Source organism: Lontra canadensis, unplaced genomic scaffold (genome assembly GCF_010015895.1).
Source record: "Lontra canadensis isolate GAN:19392208 unplaced genomic scaffold, GSC_riverotter_1.0 scaffold58, whole genome shotgun sequence".
Classification (NCBI taxonomy): domain Eukaryota; kingdom Metazoa; phylum Chordata; class Mammalia; order Carnivora; family Mustelidae; genus Lontra; species Lontra canadensis.
This window is the reverse complement of record NW_022631052.1, coordinates 359,970-373,240: the sequence shown is the minus strand read 5'-3', so window position 1 is coordinate 373,240 and position 13,271 is coordinate 359,970. Positions and strand designations below refer to the sequence as shown.

Here is a 13,271-nt window from a genome sequence, read left to right as displayed (position 1 = left end):
CTATTTATTCAGTTGCCAGTATTATATGTTATAATTATTTCTTCTTATGTAATTAATAGCTACTGTGCACTGAGGACCTACTATGGGCCAGGCATTCTGTTAAGGGCTCCTATCACCCTAGTATGGTGCCTCTTCTAATTATTTCCATTATACAGATGAGGCAACCAAGGCCCGAGAGGAGAAATGACTTTCCTGAGGCCACATAGCTTTAAAACAGTAGAGCTAGGCTTCAAATCCAGGGCTTTATGCCCCCAAACACCCATGACTAATATTTATTGAGCATTTAACTATGGGCTTCCGGGGCCCACCATGCTAGCTTGTAAAGCATGTCCCTTTTGTTTTTCTTGTTTAAAACATGTCTTCTTAGTTTTCATAATTCTACAAGCTATGTACAATTATTCTATCCATTTCAAAAATGAGGAAACTGAGGCTCAAAGAGGTGAATTAATTTACCCAAAGTCACACAGTATTTAATGGCAGAGCTGTGATTTGCACCAAGTGGTATCTGAGAGGTAGCCTGGTTCAGAGGCTTAGTACTAGATGAGAAACAACAACAACAACAACAACAAAAAAAACCAAAGAGATTTTGGCCCTCATTGTGTGGGCAAGTCACCTAACCCTACTGAACTTTAGCTTCTCATCTGCAAAATGCTGGACATTATTTTCCCAACTTCTTGTGGTAGTTGTGAGAATAAGGGGGTGGGAACTAATGATTATACAGAAAATGTCTATCAGGGCCTGGGTTTACAGGCTTTACCCCATTTTTGGTTGGAATTATAATGAATTTTATCTTTTTAAAATTCCCTTCCGAGTTGTCTATATTTTCCACAAAAAGTGTGTTTTTCTTCCACAAACAAAAAAAAGTCTATAAAAGTTTTTTTGTATTTTTCCAATTTTAGTGGGAATTGATTGATGGACACCAATTTTTTTTAAATGACTGTAGCTTTATAGGATAGCTTGAAATCAGGAATTGTGATGCCTCCTGTTGTATTCTTCTTTCTCGAGATTTCTTTGGCTATTTGGGATCTTTTGTGAATTTAGGAGTGTTTTTTCTACTTTTGTACAAAAACGCCATTGGAATTTTCACAGGGATTGAACTGAGTCTATAGATGGCTTTTGGTAGTATTGACATTTTAACAATGTTTGTTCTTCCAATCCATGAACATGGAATATCTTTCCATTTATTTGTGTCTTCTTCAATTTCTTTCACTGATGTCTTAATAGTTTTCAGAGATCTTTCACTTAGTTAAGTTTATCCCCAAGTATTTCGTTGTTTTTTTCCCCCCCAAGATTTATTTATTTGAGAGTGAAAGAGAGAATGTGTGTGCACAAGGGGGAGGAGCAGAGGGAGCGGGAGGGAAAGAATCCTAAGCAGACTCCCTCTGAGCATAGGGCCAGAGGCAGGGCTCTATCTCAGAACCCTGAGATCATGACCCGAGCTGAAACCAAGAGTCGGATGCTTAACTGTCTGAGCCACCCAGATGCCCCTTTATTGTTTTTGATGCTGTTGTAAATGGAATTGATTTATTTATTTCTTTTTCAGATAATTCAGAGTTAAAATATCGTTAATCCTTACAACAACTGTTAGGTAGATGATCTTATATGCATTTTAGAAGAGAGGTGATTACAGAGAAAAGGAGTAACAGATTTAGTTGGGAAGCCACTGAGAAAGGAACTGAACTCAGTTCTGTCTGACTCCAAAATCTCAGTTCCTGTCCCTCCATGGAGGGCGAGTTCTCCATCCTGAGAGGGTGCTTCAAGTAAATTATTAAAATAGACTTTAGGTAAATTCTGTCTCTATAGATCTACCTATTATGAACATTTTATATAAGTTCAGTAATACAGTTTATGGCCTTTTATGTTTAGCTTCTTTCACTCAGTGTAATGTTTTCAAGGTTCATCCATGTTGTAGGTATATTAGTATTTCATTACTTTTTCTGGTTCAACAATAATTTGTTGTATAGGTAGACCACATTTTGTTTATCCATTCATCAGTTGATGGACTCTTGGATTGCTTCTACTTTTGCTGCTATGAACATTCGTATACAAGTTTTTGTGTGGACACATGTTTTCATTTTTTGGGTGAAATGGAGTGAACTTGCTTGGTCAAAGGGTTTCATTACCTTCTATAAGCCTCAGATTGACCTTCAAAGTAGGAACTATTACTTCCATAGTTGAGCAAACTGAAACTCAGGTGTATTTCACTTGCCCAAGGCTACACAGTGAGTAAATGGTGGGGCAGGGCTTGGAACCCAGGCCATCTAGCTCAGATTCCATGCTCATCCTGCCTCTGGGTCTCTGAACTTGTGTTTTACTAAAGAGGTAGTATAATCCATCAGATACTGAGTCTCAAAAAACTGGGCCAGGCTCCTCTGTCCACAGGTAACCCAGCCAGGAATGGAATCTGAGGAGCCCAACCAGGGATTAGCTAAGTTTCTTATTCATCTTGTGGGGTGACCAAGGATCTGGGGAACAGAGAGGAGGCCTGAGGTTATGTCTTTTGAAGCATCCCCAAAGATTTAATCCATTTTTGTGATAGTTTCTCCTGGATGAGGCTGCCTTAAGAATAAAATAAACATGAGCTCCTGGAGGTAGTATGTGGCTAGAACATGGGCTCTGCAGGTCAACTGCCTGGGAGGGAGGAAGCCCCCATCACCTCTTTGTACCTGTGATCCCCATTTACGCCATACCCTGCTCTGAGGGCTAGTCAAGTGCTGACTTATCAGGTTCCCCAAAGAGTTTTGAGAATGGGGAGTGGGATAAGACATCCTAGTACAGGACTCCAGAGGTGCCTTGAAGAGGGAAACATGTCTGTGGCAGCAACCCAGTCCAGATCCTTGCTGGATACAAGGAGGAAGTGGAACCAAGAAGGGATACTCTAAAAGTTACCCCTGTAGGATCTGACCCTAGGGGCTGGGAAGGACTTATGGGGCATTTAAATCCCTCACTGATACTCTCCATTTTGATATCCCATTTTCCTTTTTGTTCTAACTAAATAATTGAGCAGTGGGTGGTTCAAAGTCTGCAATTCTCACTCAGGACCATGGGTGGGTTTTGTTCGCTGCCGCACAAAACTCATTGCCTGGCACGTAGTAGGTAAGGTTGTCCCATAAAATGCAAAAATCCCAGTTAAATTTGGGATTTTAAACAAAGTACGAATTATTTTTTCATGTATGTCCCGCTTGTTTATCTAAAATTCAAACTGAACTGCACTTCCTGTATTTTATCTGCTAAATCTGCCAACCATAGTAGTAGGATCTCGAAAAATGTTTGCAGAATTTGCCCTGGCTGTGCCCTAAACTTGTGGTGTGACCGTTTGGCCAACGCTGCGACCCTCTCTGGGCCTCACTTTCTCTGTCTGAAAAGGGGGGAGTTCGGACAGCGACCACAGTGCAGGGATCGCCAATGCAGGAAAGTGCTGGGTGAACTGCCAAAGAGCAGAGAAGCAGCTCTGGTGGAGCCCACATCTCCGGACTGGGCACCGCGCACGACTCCCCCCAGCAAGGCAGGGGAAGCCCCGATCCCGCCCCTGAGTCGCTGGGGCGGGCCCGAGGCTGTCGCCATGGATACACTGGTAGCCTGGAGAGCCCCTCCCCCACAAGGCCACGCATTTCCGCTGCGTTGGAGCCTTCTGATTGGACGGCCTCCTGGACGCTACCACCGGCCCTGAGCCCGCTAAGGGGTGGGGGCAGGGTGTTGTCCTCGTGGGACTTGTGCCCTGAAGACCTGTGCTTGTGGCCTCTCTAGGAAGGATGGGTTTTCTGCCTCACAAGAAGAAAAAGACCTAGGCTCATGTCGGAAGAGTGTCCACTGCTACTCCTTCTAGAGCTTATGTTCATTTCTCTCCCTGAGAAAGGAAGAGGGGGCGGAAAAGTCGGCAACGCCCCCTCCGGAGCCCATTCGGTCCCAAGATCTGGAGCACCGGAAGTGTTGGCGACGTGTCAGTGCGCCCTACTCTAAACCTTCCCTCCTAGGCCACCTTTCCTATTCAGCTGCGGGATTCCGGGGCCGCCTGGGCGCTGCACCCCGCCACTTCCGCATTAAACCGCCGCTTCAACCGAACTCCCAACCTCTGCGCGCGCTCCCTCTCGAGCCTGATGGTTGGGCCGGCGCCTGGGAGTAGCCACGCCCTTCCCCTCGCCTGGCAGCCAATGGACGGGTGTTTCCCGGCGGGGTGATGGGTAATTAATGAGGGTCGGGCACTGATTGGCTGCAGGATCGTGGCCGGGGGCTGGGCGACGGGGTAGGTTGTTCCTGAGGTGGGAGGCGGCACCCGTGGCTGAGAAGGAGGCCTGAGAGCGACATGTCCCCGGCGGCTGAGGCAGAGCGGCTCGTGGCGCTGTTTTTCTGAGTCCGGGGCGGCCTGGCGGCCGGCTGAGGACGAGGGTCGGCGGAGGCTGCCCTGGCTGTGGTGGCCGCCATGCTGGGGGCCCGGGCGGTTGAGGGAGCTGCCGTGGCGCTCCTGCGACTGCTACTGCTGCTGCTGCTGCCGGCGCTCCCGGGGCCGGGGCTCGGCGTGGTCGGCTTGGCGGGGGCCGGGCTCCCCGAGAGCGTCATTTGGGCCGTCAACGCGGGCGGCGAGGCGCATGTGGACGTGCACGGGATCCACTTCCGCAAGGACCCTTTGGAAGGCCGGGTGGGCCGAGGTGAGAGCCCCTCAGCCAAGCCGTGGGATCAGGGCCTGCCGTGCTGGGCGCAGCCGGTGAGGGCTGCGGGCCCTGAGCTCCCTCCTCGACCCCTGGGGCCATGTGTCTGGAGCCAAGTCTCTCTGCAGTTTGCTCAGGGACCCGGTCCGAGCTCAGAGCCTGGCGCTGGCTCGATGCTGCGAAGAACGATTGAGGCAGAGTTGGCGAGAAGTTATATTTGGACCTCACATCCTGCATTTTCTTAACCCCTCACTTCCACCCGATCTGGGAAAGTAAAGTCGAGGGCGGCCTCCTGCTTCCTCGAGGCCTCACGGGTTGTCGGTTATCAGAGTCCCAGGCTTGGATGGTTTTGCTCTCCTATGAAGACGTTTCCTGGTAGATTCCTGCCATCCCAGAAACCAGCCACTTTCCTTCCCCCTTCTGCATGAGCGGGGCTTGATCCTTAGCATAGAAAGGAATCTTCGAAGAGGATGGGCCAGGAAAGTTTGATTGTAGTATCCTCCGCGCCCCCCTCCCCTTTAGAGCTGGGAATCTGTGTGCTTAAAGTGGAAGTTGAGGCCCCTCAGAGGGTGGTTATATTGAAGCCATCCTGCACGTGAGGCCGATTAAGAGTGTCAGCCGGTCCGCCAGTGTAAGATCTTGAGTATTGTGTCCCACAGTGTGTAGATCCTGACCTAAGCGGCCTTGAAAGGTAGGATTCCAGTATATGGGAAAAATGATTTTGACTCAGCTGAGGAGCAACAGCAGTTTTTAGAGAGCTGCGCAGTTCTCAAAGCTAGTGTAAGAATAGCTGGCAGAGCTGGTTAAAAATGCAAATTCTGGGCCTGATAGATTAAACCCACGTTTCTGCACCGGGAGCTTTTGATGTTGGTCATCCCCAGACCAGACTTTGGGAAAAAATCTGCTCTAGACTCTGTTTCTTCTGTAAATGGGAATGGACAACAGTTTAAGAGGGAAGCTCCTTACTTCGTGTGTTGGAAGGAGATTTATGTTGTATGCTGGGTTCGGAGGCTGCCAGATTGGCAGTATGCCATCTCCAGAAAACCAAGAGACAGACTTTCTCTCATTCTTTCCACGATGCCCAGATTTGGCTCTTGCCTTTAGGAAAGGGTTTAACTTCGTTCTTCCAAGATAATTGCAGTGTCCTGGAGTTTGTTCTATTAGTGAGTTTATTGCTTCCATACATGTGAGAGTGTTGGGACACAGGGCTGTTTTCTGAAGTTCTATGTTTGTCTTGGAATTTAGTTAGCCCTGGCATGTAGGTCTCAGTAGCCTGGGTTCAGCTGAGTCAGGGCTCCAATCTTTAGCAAGCTGTTAACAGCAGCCAAAGCCGGACTCCACAGAAGCAGGAGCTCATTGCTATCTCCATCCTGGACCCTTCCTCTTTCTTCATGGGTGTGGGCAGGGAGGAAGGAGCCCTTGAGGAAACTCGAGACCGTTTGTGGACTTTGCCTCTTGAGATAGCAGTGGTGAGGACAGCGTGCAGATGGTTTCTTTCACTTAACAGATACCAGGCTTCATGTAGGTTACATTATCCTGTTAGGTTTATTGTGTGGAGGAAAAAGCTGAGACAATACAGGTTTAGTTCCCGGCTCTTCTTAATCGGAAATCCTGGTTTTAATTTGCTGGTGTAGGTGATTTTGGGGGTGGAAAGGGGGAGGTGCTGGTGCTGGTCAGCATTCAGCCAGGCTAGGCTCTACATTCTTGGGGTTATTGGTTCATGGTTGCAGTTTCTTTGGAGTTTATTGTAGCAGGTAAAATTACACGAGACCTACCCAAGCCCATGTGTACCGGAGCCCTATCTTGGACCCCCGCCTTTGGGGCACTCTATAAACAGAGGTTCCCTGCTCCACTCCATCAGAGTATGGCAAACGTTGACTGTGAATTGTAGCAGTAGGAAGGGGTAGACGAGGAGTAGAGGCTCGTCGTCAGCTGCAGCTTGGACCAGCCTATTGCAACGTTGCGCTTACTGGGTTCCTGAGAGTCATTTTTGGTGGCCTTAGATCTGGGCCTGAGATGTGATTCAGCTTCCACTCTCAGGAGGCAGCTCTCTAATATGTTTCTGTGCTAAGGAGTTGGCACCACCAAGGAAGGGTAGCTGTTCACTCTGCCTTCCCTTCTCTGGCACTGGTTAGGAGGGGTGTGCCACGTTCTTGGAGACCCTTGCTTCATGCGGCTTTTTACACTAGTTGCAGGAGGAACTGCTGTTTTATTTCTTTTGCCACATGCCTGTGGTATTGCTTCTAGCGTGCTAAAGAAAGTTCATTTTATGTTGACTGAATTCAGGTATTTGTTGCCAAGTTAATCCAGATAAGGGTTTGGCCTGCTTTTGAACTTGGTTTTTCTCTGTAGTGTCTTTGTAGTTCAGCATTCTTGTAACTGTGAGTGGCCTAGGGCACCTAGTGGCTTTTGCTTTTATAGGCACTCCATAATATTTATTCAATTTCATTTCTGCCTTGAGGATAGCTGGTGCTCATCGGAGATACTTATAGCCTGGGAAAGGCTTTTTCAACTTGTGTGCTTCACCAGATGGGAGTACCACTATGCTTCGGCAATGCTCAACTTGGGTTTTTGTCATGCTGAACATTCCAGGTTCTTTTCAACTTGCTCATTCTGGGTTCCTCCTGACTGAGGAGGAAAAGACTTGGTTATTTGGCCTGAGAGCATAGAACTTGGCTTGGTTTTAGGAGAGGCTGTTTCCTCTTCATAGAAAGATACCTGCTGATCATTTGTATGACCTCGAAGAACACGCTTTACCTCTGTGGGCTTTGTTTTCCTTTTTTAGTATAACTTACCATTGTTTTAGAAATCAGTGGCCCCCATCTGAAAACTGTCCTATGGGTTAAAGTGTCTCTTTTCTGTGCTCCATGACCTTTTACATGAAGTTGCAACTAGGGCACATCATAGTTCAGAGGAGTAAAAGGGTGGCTTAGAGCATGAGCCTATCAGATTACTAATTCAGCAAGCCCTAATTCAGCAAGCCGAAGGAAGACCCTTTGCTGGGCAACCTTCCTTTTGGCTGGGGAGGGATCTGGCTTTGTGGAGATGAGAACTTAAAAGTGGATGAGAGTCACTGCTCCTTCTGATTTGCTCAAGGCTTGGGATTTGTTTAGAATTCTCTCCCTATACTGTCACCTAAGAGGCAGGCTTCATCAGCAGGGCCCTCCAAGTAGCAGAATTTCATAGGTAGAGAATTCAGATTGGTGGTATCCCCCATTTTACAGGTGATAAAACACCTGGAGAAAATAATTTGTTCCAGATCACATCATATAGGCAGCAGAGCCAGGATTCAGATCCAGGCCTGTCTTACAGGAAAACAGGCTGAATTTTTCAAGCAGCCTGGCTCCTCCATTGTCCTGAACTAAGCAGCATCAGACAAAATGTAGGCCCTTTGGCCCCCTTCCTTTGGCTGAATTCTATTGGGCCAACTTCAGCAGTGTGGTGATTATGTACACTTCACTGTATTTTAGAGAAATCTGTTTAACTGTGAATACGTAAAGTCTAAGGAAGAAAGAAAAGTGTCCTTTTTGCCGCTGTGTCCCTTGGGACTTGGGCAAATGCAACTTTACATGTGGCAGATCTCCTGGGAAAGTGACTTGGGCTCTAAAGGGAAAATATTTAAAGGTAATTCCAAGATTGTTAAGTAGTTTTTACTCCCATGGCCGAGTTTTGTTAGTTGTGAGACTAAGGCTGTTACAGATTACATTACTGTCAGTTTTTCACTTTTTCCACTCGGCAGGAAAAAAAAAGAAGATTCCCCACACATGCACAACATTTTGTGTGTATCTAAAAAACAAATCTGTTTAATGTTCAAATTTGTAGGGATCATGGTTCTCATGGAAGAAGGAAATTCTTAGAACTGAAGTGGAAGAGAAATAGCAGTTTTTTAATCTTTATGGGTTTGTGCCCTCGTGTAATGGTTTGAGCCTGGGAAAGAGCTGAGGCGTGTTGGCAGTGCATCCTTTGTAGTGCTTCTTCGCACCCTTCTTTGATTTCTTGAGAAGAAGTAAGAAAAAAGTCTGAAGACAAAAGTGCAATGAGTTTCCTGTTGCATTGTCTCATCAGGTCCATCTGATGTCATGGCTAACTATTCACTTACAGGAACTAACAGTTATGTTTATTTTTTTGAGGGCTTGACCTTAGTCACTGGCTCTTTCAGTTACTCTTTTACCTCCCTTGGAGATAAAAGATCCCCTTGGAGTTTTGATGATTCAGAAGATAAAGCTCCAGGGATGACTGCTCGTGGACATCTCCCAAAGGATCTAGGTGCCAAATGTCTTCAGAGTCCCTGTGTGAGATTGGAAGGTGGTCTTGAAATCTTAATACTAGGCTGGAGGAGAGACTGGGCCCGTACCAAAATCACTGCTAAGTCTGTAGTTGGAAAGTGGATTTATGGAGCACTGGAAAGCCTCATTGTGTTTACATGATAAAGGAATCAGAGAAGCTACTTTTGGAAGGAGGAAGTATAGCTGTTCATCTCTGGGGCTGGAGTGTGGTTGGTGTCTTATGTTTGAGGAAAGACCCCAATCTACTTTGTTACGGGGCGGGAGACTGACCCAAGGTATATAACTTTTTACCTTTTTTTTTTTTTTTTTTTTTTTTTTAGTGTAAGCTCTATCCCCAAAATGGAGCTTGAATATTCATGACTCTGAGATCAAGAGCTGCATGCTCTACCAGCTGCGCCACCCAGGTGTTTTTTTACTTTTACCCTGCAGTAAGCCTTGTCAGTCTGTGAAATGGGAAAGGTGGCTCCCCAAGGACTTGGGCATCTTAGGCCAAAGGTGCCATTGGACCTTGGCAGGTTTTTTTTTGCTAGGCTGGCTCTAGCCCTGTGCAGAGAATAGCGTGGCTTCGCTGGTCCGCGGGCACCTCCTTTGTTGTTTGTTCGTTCAGCAAATCATACGGAGTTGCTGCTTATGTGCCAGTCACCTTGTTAGGTGCTCGGGACACAATGGGAACTTTTTTCCTTCAAAAGGTTTAACTTAAACCAAAGGTTTAACTGGAGGATTGTGCAAGAGAGAGTAGGTGACGTGGAGTTTTTTGAGTTTGTGAGAAGTTAGGTGCTTACACGTAAAGGAAATTAGAGAGCATCACACCCTTCTTTTTATGAGCATGTTTCTCTTTACCAGCCTTGGAACTCTGTGAATGAAAATCATAAAAAGCAACTAAGCTTGTATCTTACTTACAGTAAAAACAATGCAGAAATGACTTTCCTAACATAAACTGTTTTAGACTCTTGAGCTTCTCTGAATTGAAAAAAAAAAAAAAAGCAACATACATTTTTTTAACTTAATCGTCTTGCAGAGTTCTTGGCCATTCCCCTGTTTTATGAGGTTTCTCTGAAGCTCCTCTTTTCAGGGAGTCAGGAGCTATAGCTATCGCCTGTTTTCTTCCTGTCACACTCTGTGCAGTTGAGGAAAGTCATTTTAATAGGCTTTTAAAAAGTTCTGCTCTGAGGGTTAGGGAGCTGTTGGGATTATTAGTGTTTGGTTTCTTTCACTTTATTCTTCCTTGGTAATGGCTCTCTGATTCTTGCCTTTGTGTCCGGTCTCTTTAGAGCTAGGCAGAGAGGGGGTGGTCCCTTCCCCTGGGAGGGTTACTAGCATTGCCCTGGAAATGGCAGTTCTGGGGTCTCTGCTCTTTTTGTGTGCCTTGCCTCTGATGTGGTCTCTCTTTGTTTTTTGTCCCCAGCCTCTGACTATGGTATGAAACTGCCAATCCTGCGTTCCAACCCGGAGGACCAGATCCTGTATCAAACAGAGCGGTACAATGAGGAGACTTTTGGCTATGAAGTGCCCATTAAGGAGGAGGGGGACTACGTGCTGGTGTTGAAATTTGCTGAGGTCTACTTTGCACAGTCCCAGCAGAAGGTGAGGCCTGGTCAGTGGGACATTGCCACTCTTGGATAGTCCCCTGCTATGGGCCAGAGAATGTAAGAGCCTCCCCAGAAGGGAGGAACAGGTGAGCTTTGAGGAAAAGCTGGATTCCTTCTGCCCCTAGAGAAGCAGTGTCCCATAGCTCACAAGGCTGCACCTGCCCTGGGGGTTGGTGACAGAGGCAATGCCAGAATCTTATTTTTTTGGCAGTTAACCGATCACGATTGTCCTTGGTTGTTAGCACCTTCTTGATTTTAGCCTAATTTTTTTCCTGTCTCTTCTTGTGAATTTCCTTCTGTCCATGTCAAGCTTTTTGTTTATATTCTTTGTTCCCTAAGGCCAGTATGAGACCTGGACAGTGAAAGAACATGGCTTTGATTTAGCTCATGTAAAGAACTCTGTACCCTTGACTGTATCCAGCCCTGTCATTTAAAAAATTATTTCTGAACTTGAAGCCCAGGCAGGTACATGATGTCCAGCTGCTAAAGGGGTAGGAAGCTGATGGTTTTGACATTGTCTCTCTCTCTTTTTTAATCATGGAAGGTATTTGATGTGCGATTGAATGGCCATGTCGTGGTGAAGGACTTGGATATCTTTGATCGTGTTGGGCACAGCACAGCTCATGATGAAATCATCCCTATGAGCATCAGAAAGGGGAAGCTGAGTGTCCAAGGGGAGGTGTCCACCTTCACAGGGAAACTTTACATCGAGTTTGTTAAGGTAATGTCTTCCCTCTGCCCTCCGGCTGAGTAAATGTTTAAAAGGAATGGGTGCAGGGGAATGTTTATTGCCGTGTGGTGCTGACCATAGTTTCCCGTTCCCTAGGGGTACTATGATAATCCCAAAGTTTGTGCACTCTACATCATGGCTGGGACAGTGGATGGTAAGTGGCATTTTAACCTTTAACCTTCTTTTTCCCTTGGGGTAAAGGGTGTGGTTGAGGAAACCCCTGGGGAAATAATTTAGCTGATCACTCTTGCGAGAACACTTAAAGCCAAGCTGTGGGGAGTTTGGATGGGGATGATGTGCAGCGTGGTGCTGGCCATAAGCTTTGGAGTAAGCTCTGGGTTTAAATTTTGCTGTTCCCACTTAATCAGGTCTTTGGTTTTGGACAAATTCCTTTAACATCACTATAAATTTGGCCTAATAATGGTACCTATTAGTGTGCACTGACCCTTGTAGTCTTTCGGAATTGCCTAAAACTTGTTCTTAGTCTCTTTCTTTGACCTCTATTTCCTGGGGGGCAAAAAGGGAAAAGGAGGTGTCCTTTTGCGTCTTGGTATGCTCTGAGAGTCCAGAATTGCTGGGCTGCACTAGACAGGAGTTCAATTACCAGTGTCTCCTGGTCCTTGGGACCAAGCCTTAGGGTGTATCGCTTTCTCAGTGTTGTGATGATCCTGCCCGCCAGCTTCCCAGGCTGGTTTTTTGCAGGGAAAGCTTGTGTCTTAGTGACTTTTCTCCTCCATTCCGCCTCTGTACTTTTTCCCAGCTCTTCCTGAATGCACCAGGGAGCTCATCCTGTTGTCTTGATGTGTCCCCAGATGCGGTATTCTGATATCTAGGCAGATGTCCTGCCACAAAGACAGATTTGTAGCTTGAGTCCCTGAGGAGGAGGCAGAGCAGAGGGGTAGTGTGTGCTGACAACCTAAGGCTCTGGGGCTCAGCCTTTCCTCAGTTGCTGGGTGGATCAGAAAGGGAATGTGGGATTGTGGAGGCTGCAGGAGGGATTTGAAAAGGTTAAGTTTTGGGTGTCGGGTCATTGTCTCTGTTCAGTCTGGTTCTCCTGTGGTTCTGAAAAAATAGGACAGGAAGGGGAGATAGCGAGCCTCCCTGGGCATAGGGCTTTTACTGTGCTTTAGTTAAATCTAAAGAAGACTACTGTTTGCAGCAATCTACTATTCTCTAGGCCAGCAGCTGTTTCTGCTACTTCTCTTTTTTCCTGTGGACCCTGCTTAGGTCACATCATCTCTTTATTGTGGCTCATTTATGGCTCTTAAGGGTCTCACTTAAATGCTCTGGGTCTTACCTAACAGGTGTCTGTTTTCTTGTGTCAGATGTACCAAAGCTGCAGCCTCATCCAGGACTGGAGAAGAAAGAGGAGGAAGAGGAAGAAGAAGAATACGATGAAGGGTCTAATCTCAAAAGACAGACCAATAAGAACCGGGTGCAGTCAGGCCCCCGCACGCCCAACCCCTATGCCTCAGACAACAGCAGCCTCATGTTTCCCATCCTGGTGGCCTTTGGAGTCTTCATTCCAACCCTCTTCTGCCTCTGCCGGTTGTGAGAACAAATGTCATCCTGAACTGGGTGGAGGGGTGAAGGAAAGAAACCAAACATACTGGTTTTGGTTTCTGTATTTTTTCACAGTGATTAACAAAACAAACAAACAAAAAACACATACAAAAATTAAAGGAGAAAAAAAGAGGCAGAGTGGGTAGAGAGCAGCCCTCATCCACCACTGGTCCCAGCCCTGCTTCAGTCCTTGTGCTCTCTTTGTGGCTGGCCCCAGCCGTCTCTTTCCTCTCCAGGGTACTTAGGGTAAAGTGGATCCTACACTTTCAAGGATCCTAGTCTGCACACCTAGTGGAAAGGACTCTGAACCCAGAGCAGACACGGTTCCTTTTTTTTTTTTTTTTTTAGATTAGAAATTAACAGCAGGGAAATGTCATCTTATTACCTGAGAAGACCAGCACTGGGAGTTGGGTATGTTCTGAAGTGATGTCCAGATAAGTTTTCAGATGTCCTGGGA

The 13,271-nt window shown here is 46.5% G+C and overlaps 1 protein-coding gene across 1 annotated transcript; it reads left to right on the top strand.

Annotated features, from left to right (window-relative positions):
* Nucleotides 1-4,246: 4,246 nt before the first annotated feature.
* MLEC (malectin) lies at nt 4,247-12,907 on the top strand. Its single transcript, XM_032876129.1, has 5 exons — nt 4,247-4,646; nt 10,338-10,516; nt 11,066-11,242; nt 11,348-11,405; nt 12,577-12,907. Exons 1-5 carry the CDS (start codon nt 4,421-4,423, stop codon nt 12,804-12,806), a joined length of 870 nt encoding a protein of 289 aa, XP_032732020.1. The 5' UTR covers nt 4,247-4,420; the 3' UTR covers nt 12,807-12,907.
* The last annotated feature ends 364 nt before the right edge of the window (nt 12,908-13,271 follow it).

Bases quoted from the DNA above. Each gene is read 5' to 3' on its own strand.
- MLEC (XM_032876129.1), top strand. From the start codon at position 4,421: ATGCTGGGGGCCCGGGCGGTTGAGGGAGCTGCCGTGGCGCTCCTGCGA. The intron at 10,517-11,065 runs GTGAGGCCTGGT...TAATCATGGAAG, and splicing joins TTGCACAGTCCCAGCAGAAG to GTATTTGATGTGCGATTGAA. The intron at 11,406-12,576 runs GTAAGTGGCATT...TTCTTGTGTCAG, and splicing joins CATGGCTGGGACAGTGGATG to ATGTACCAAAGCTGCAGCCT.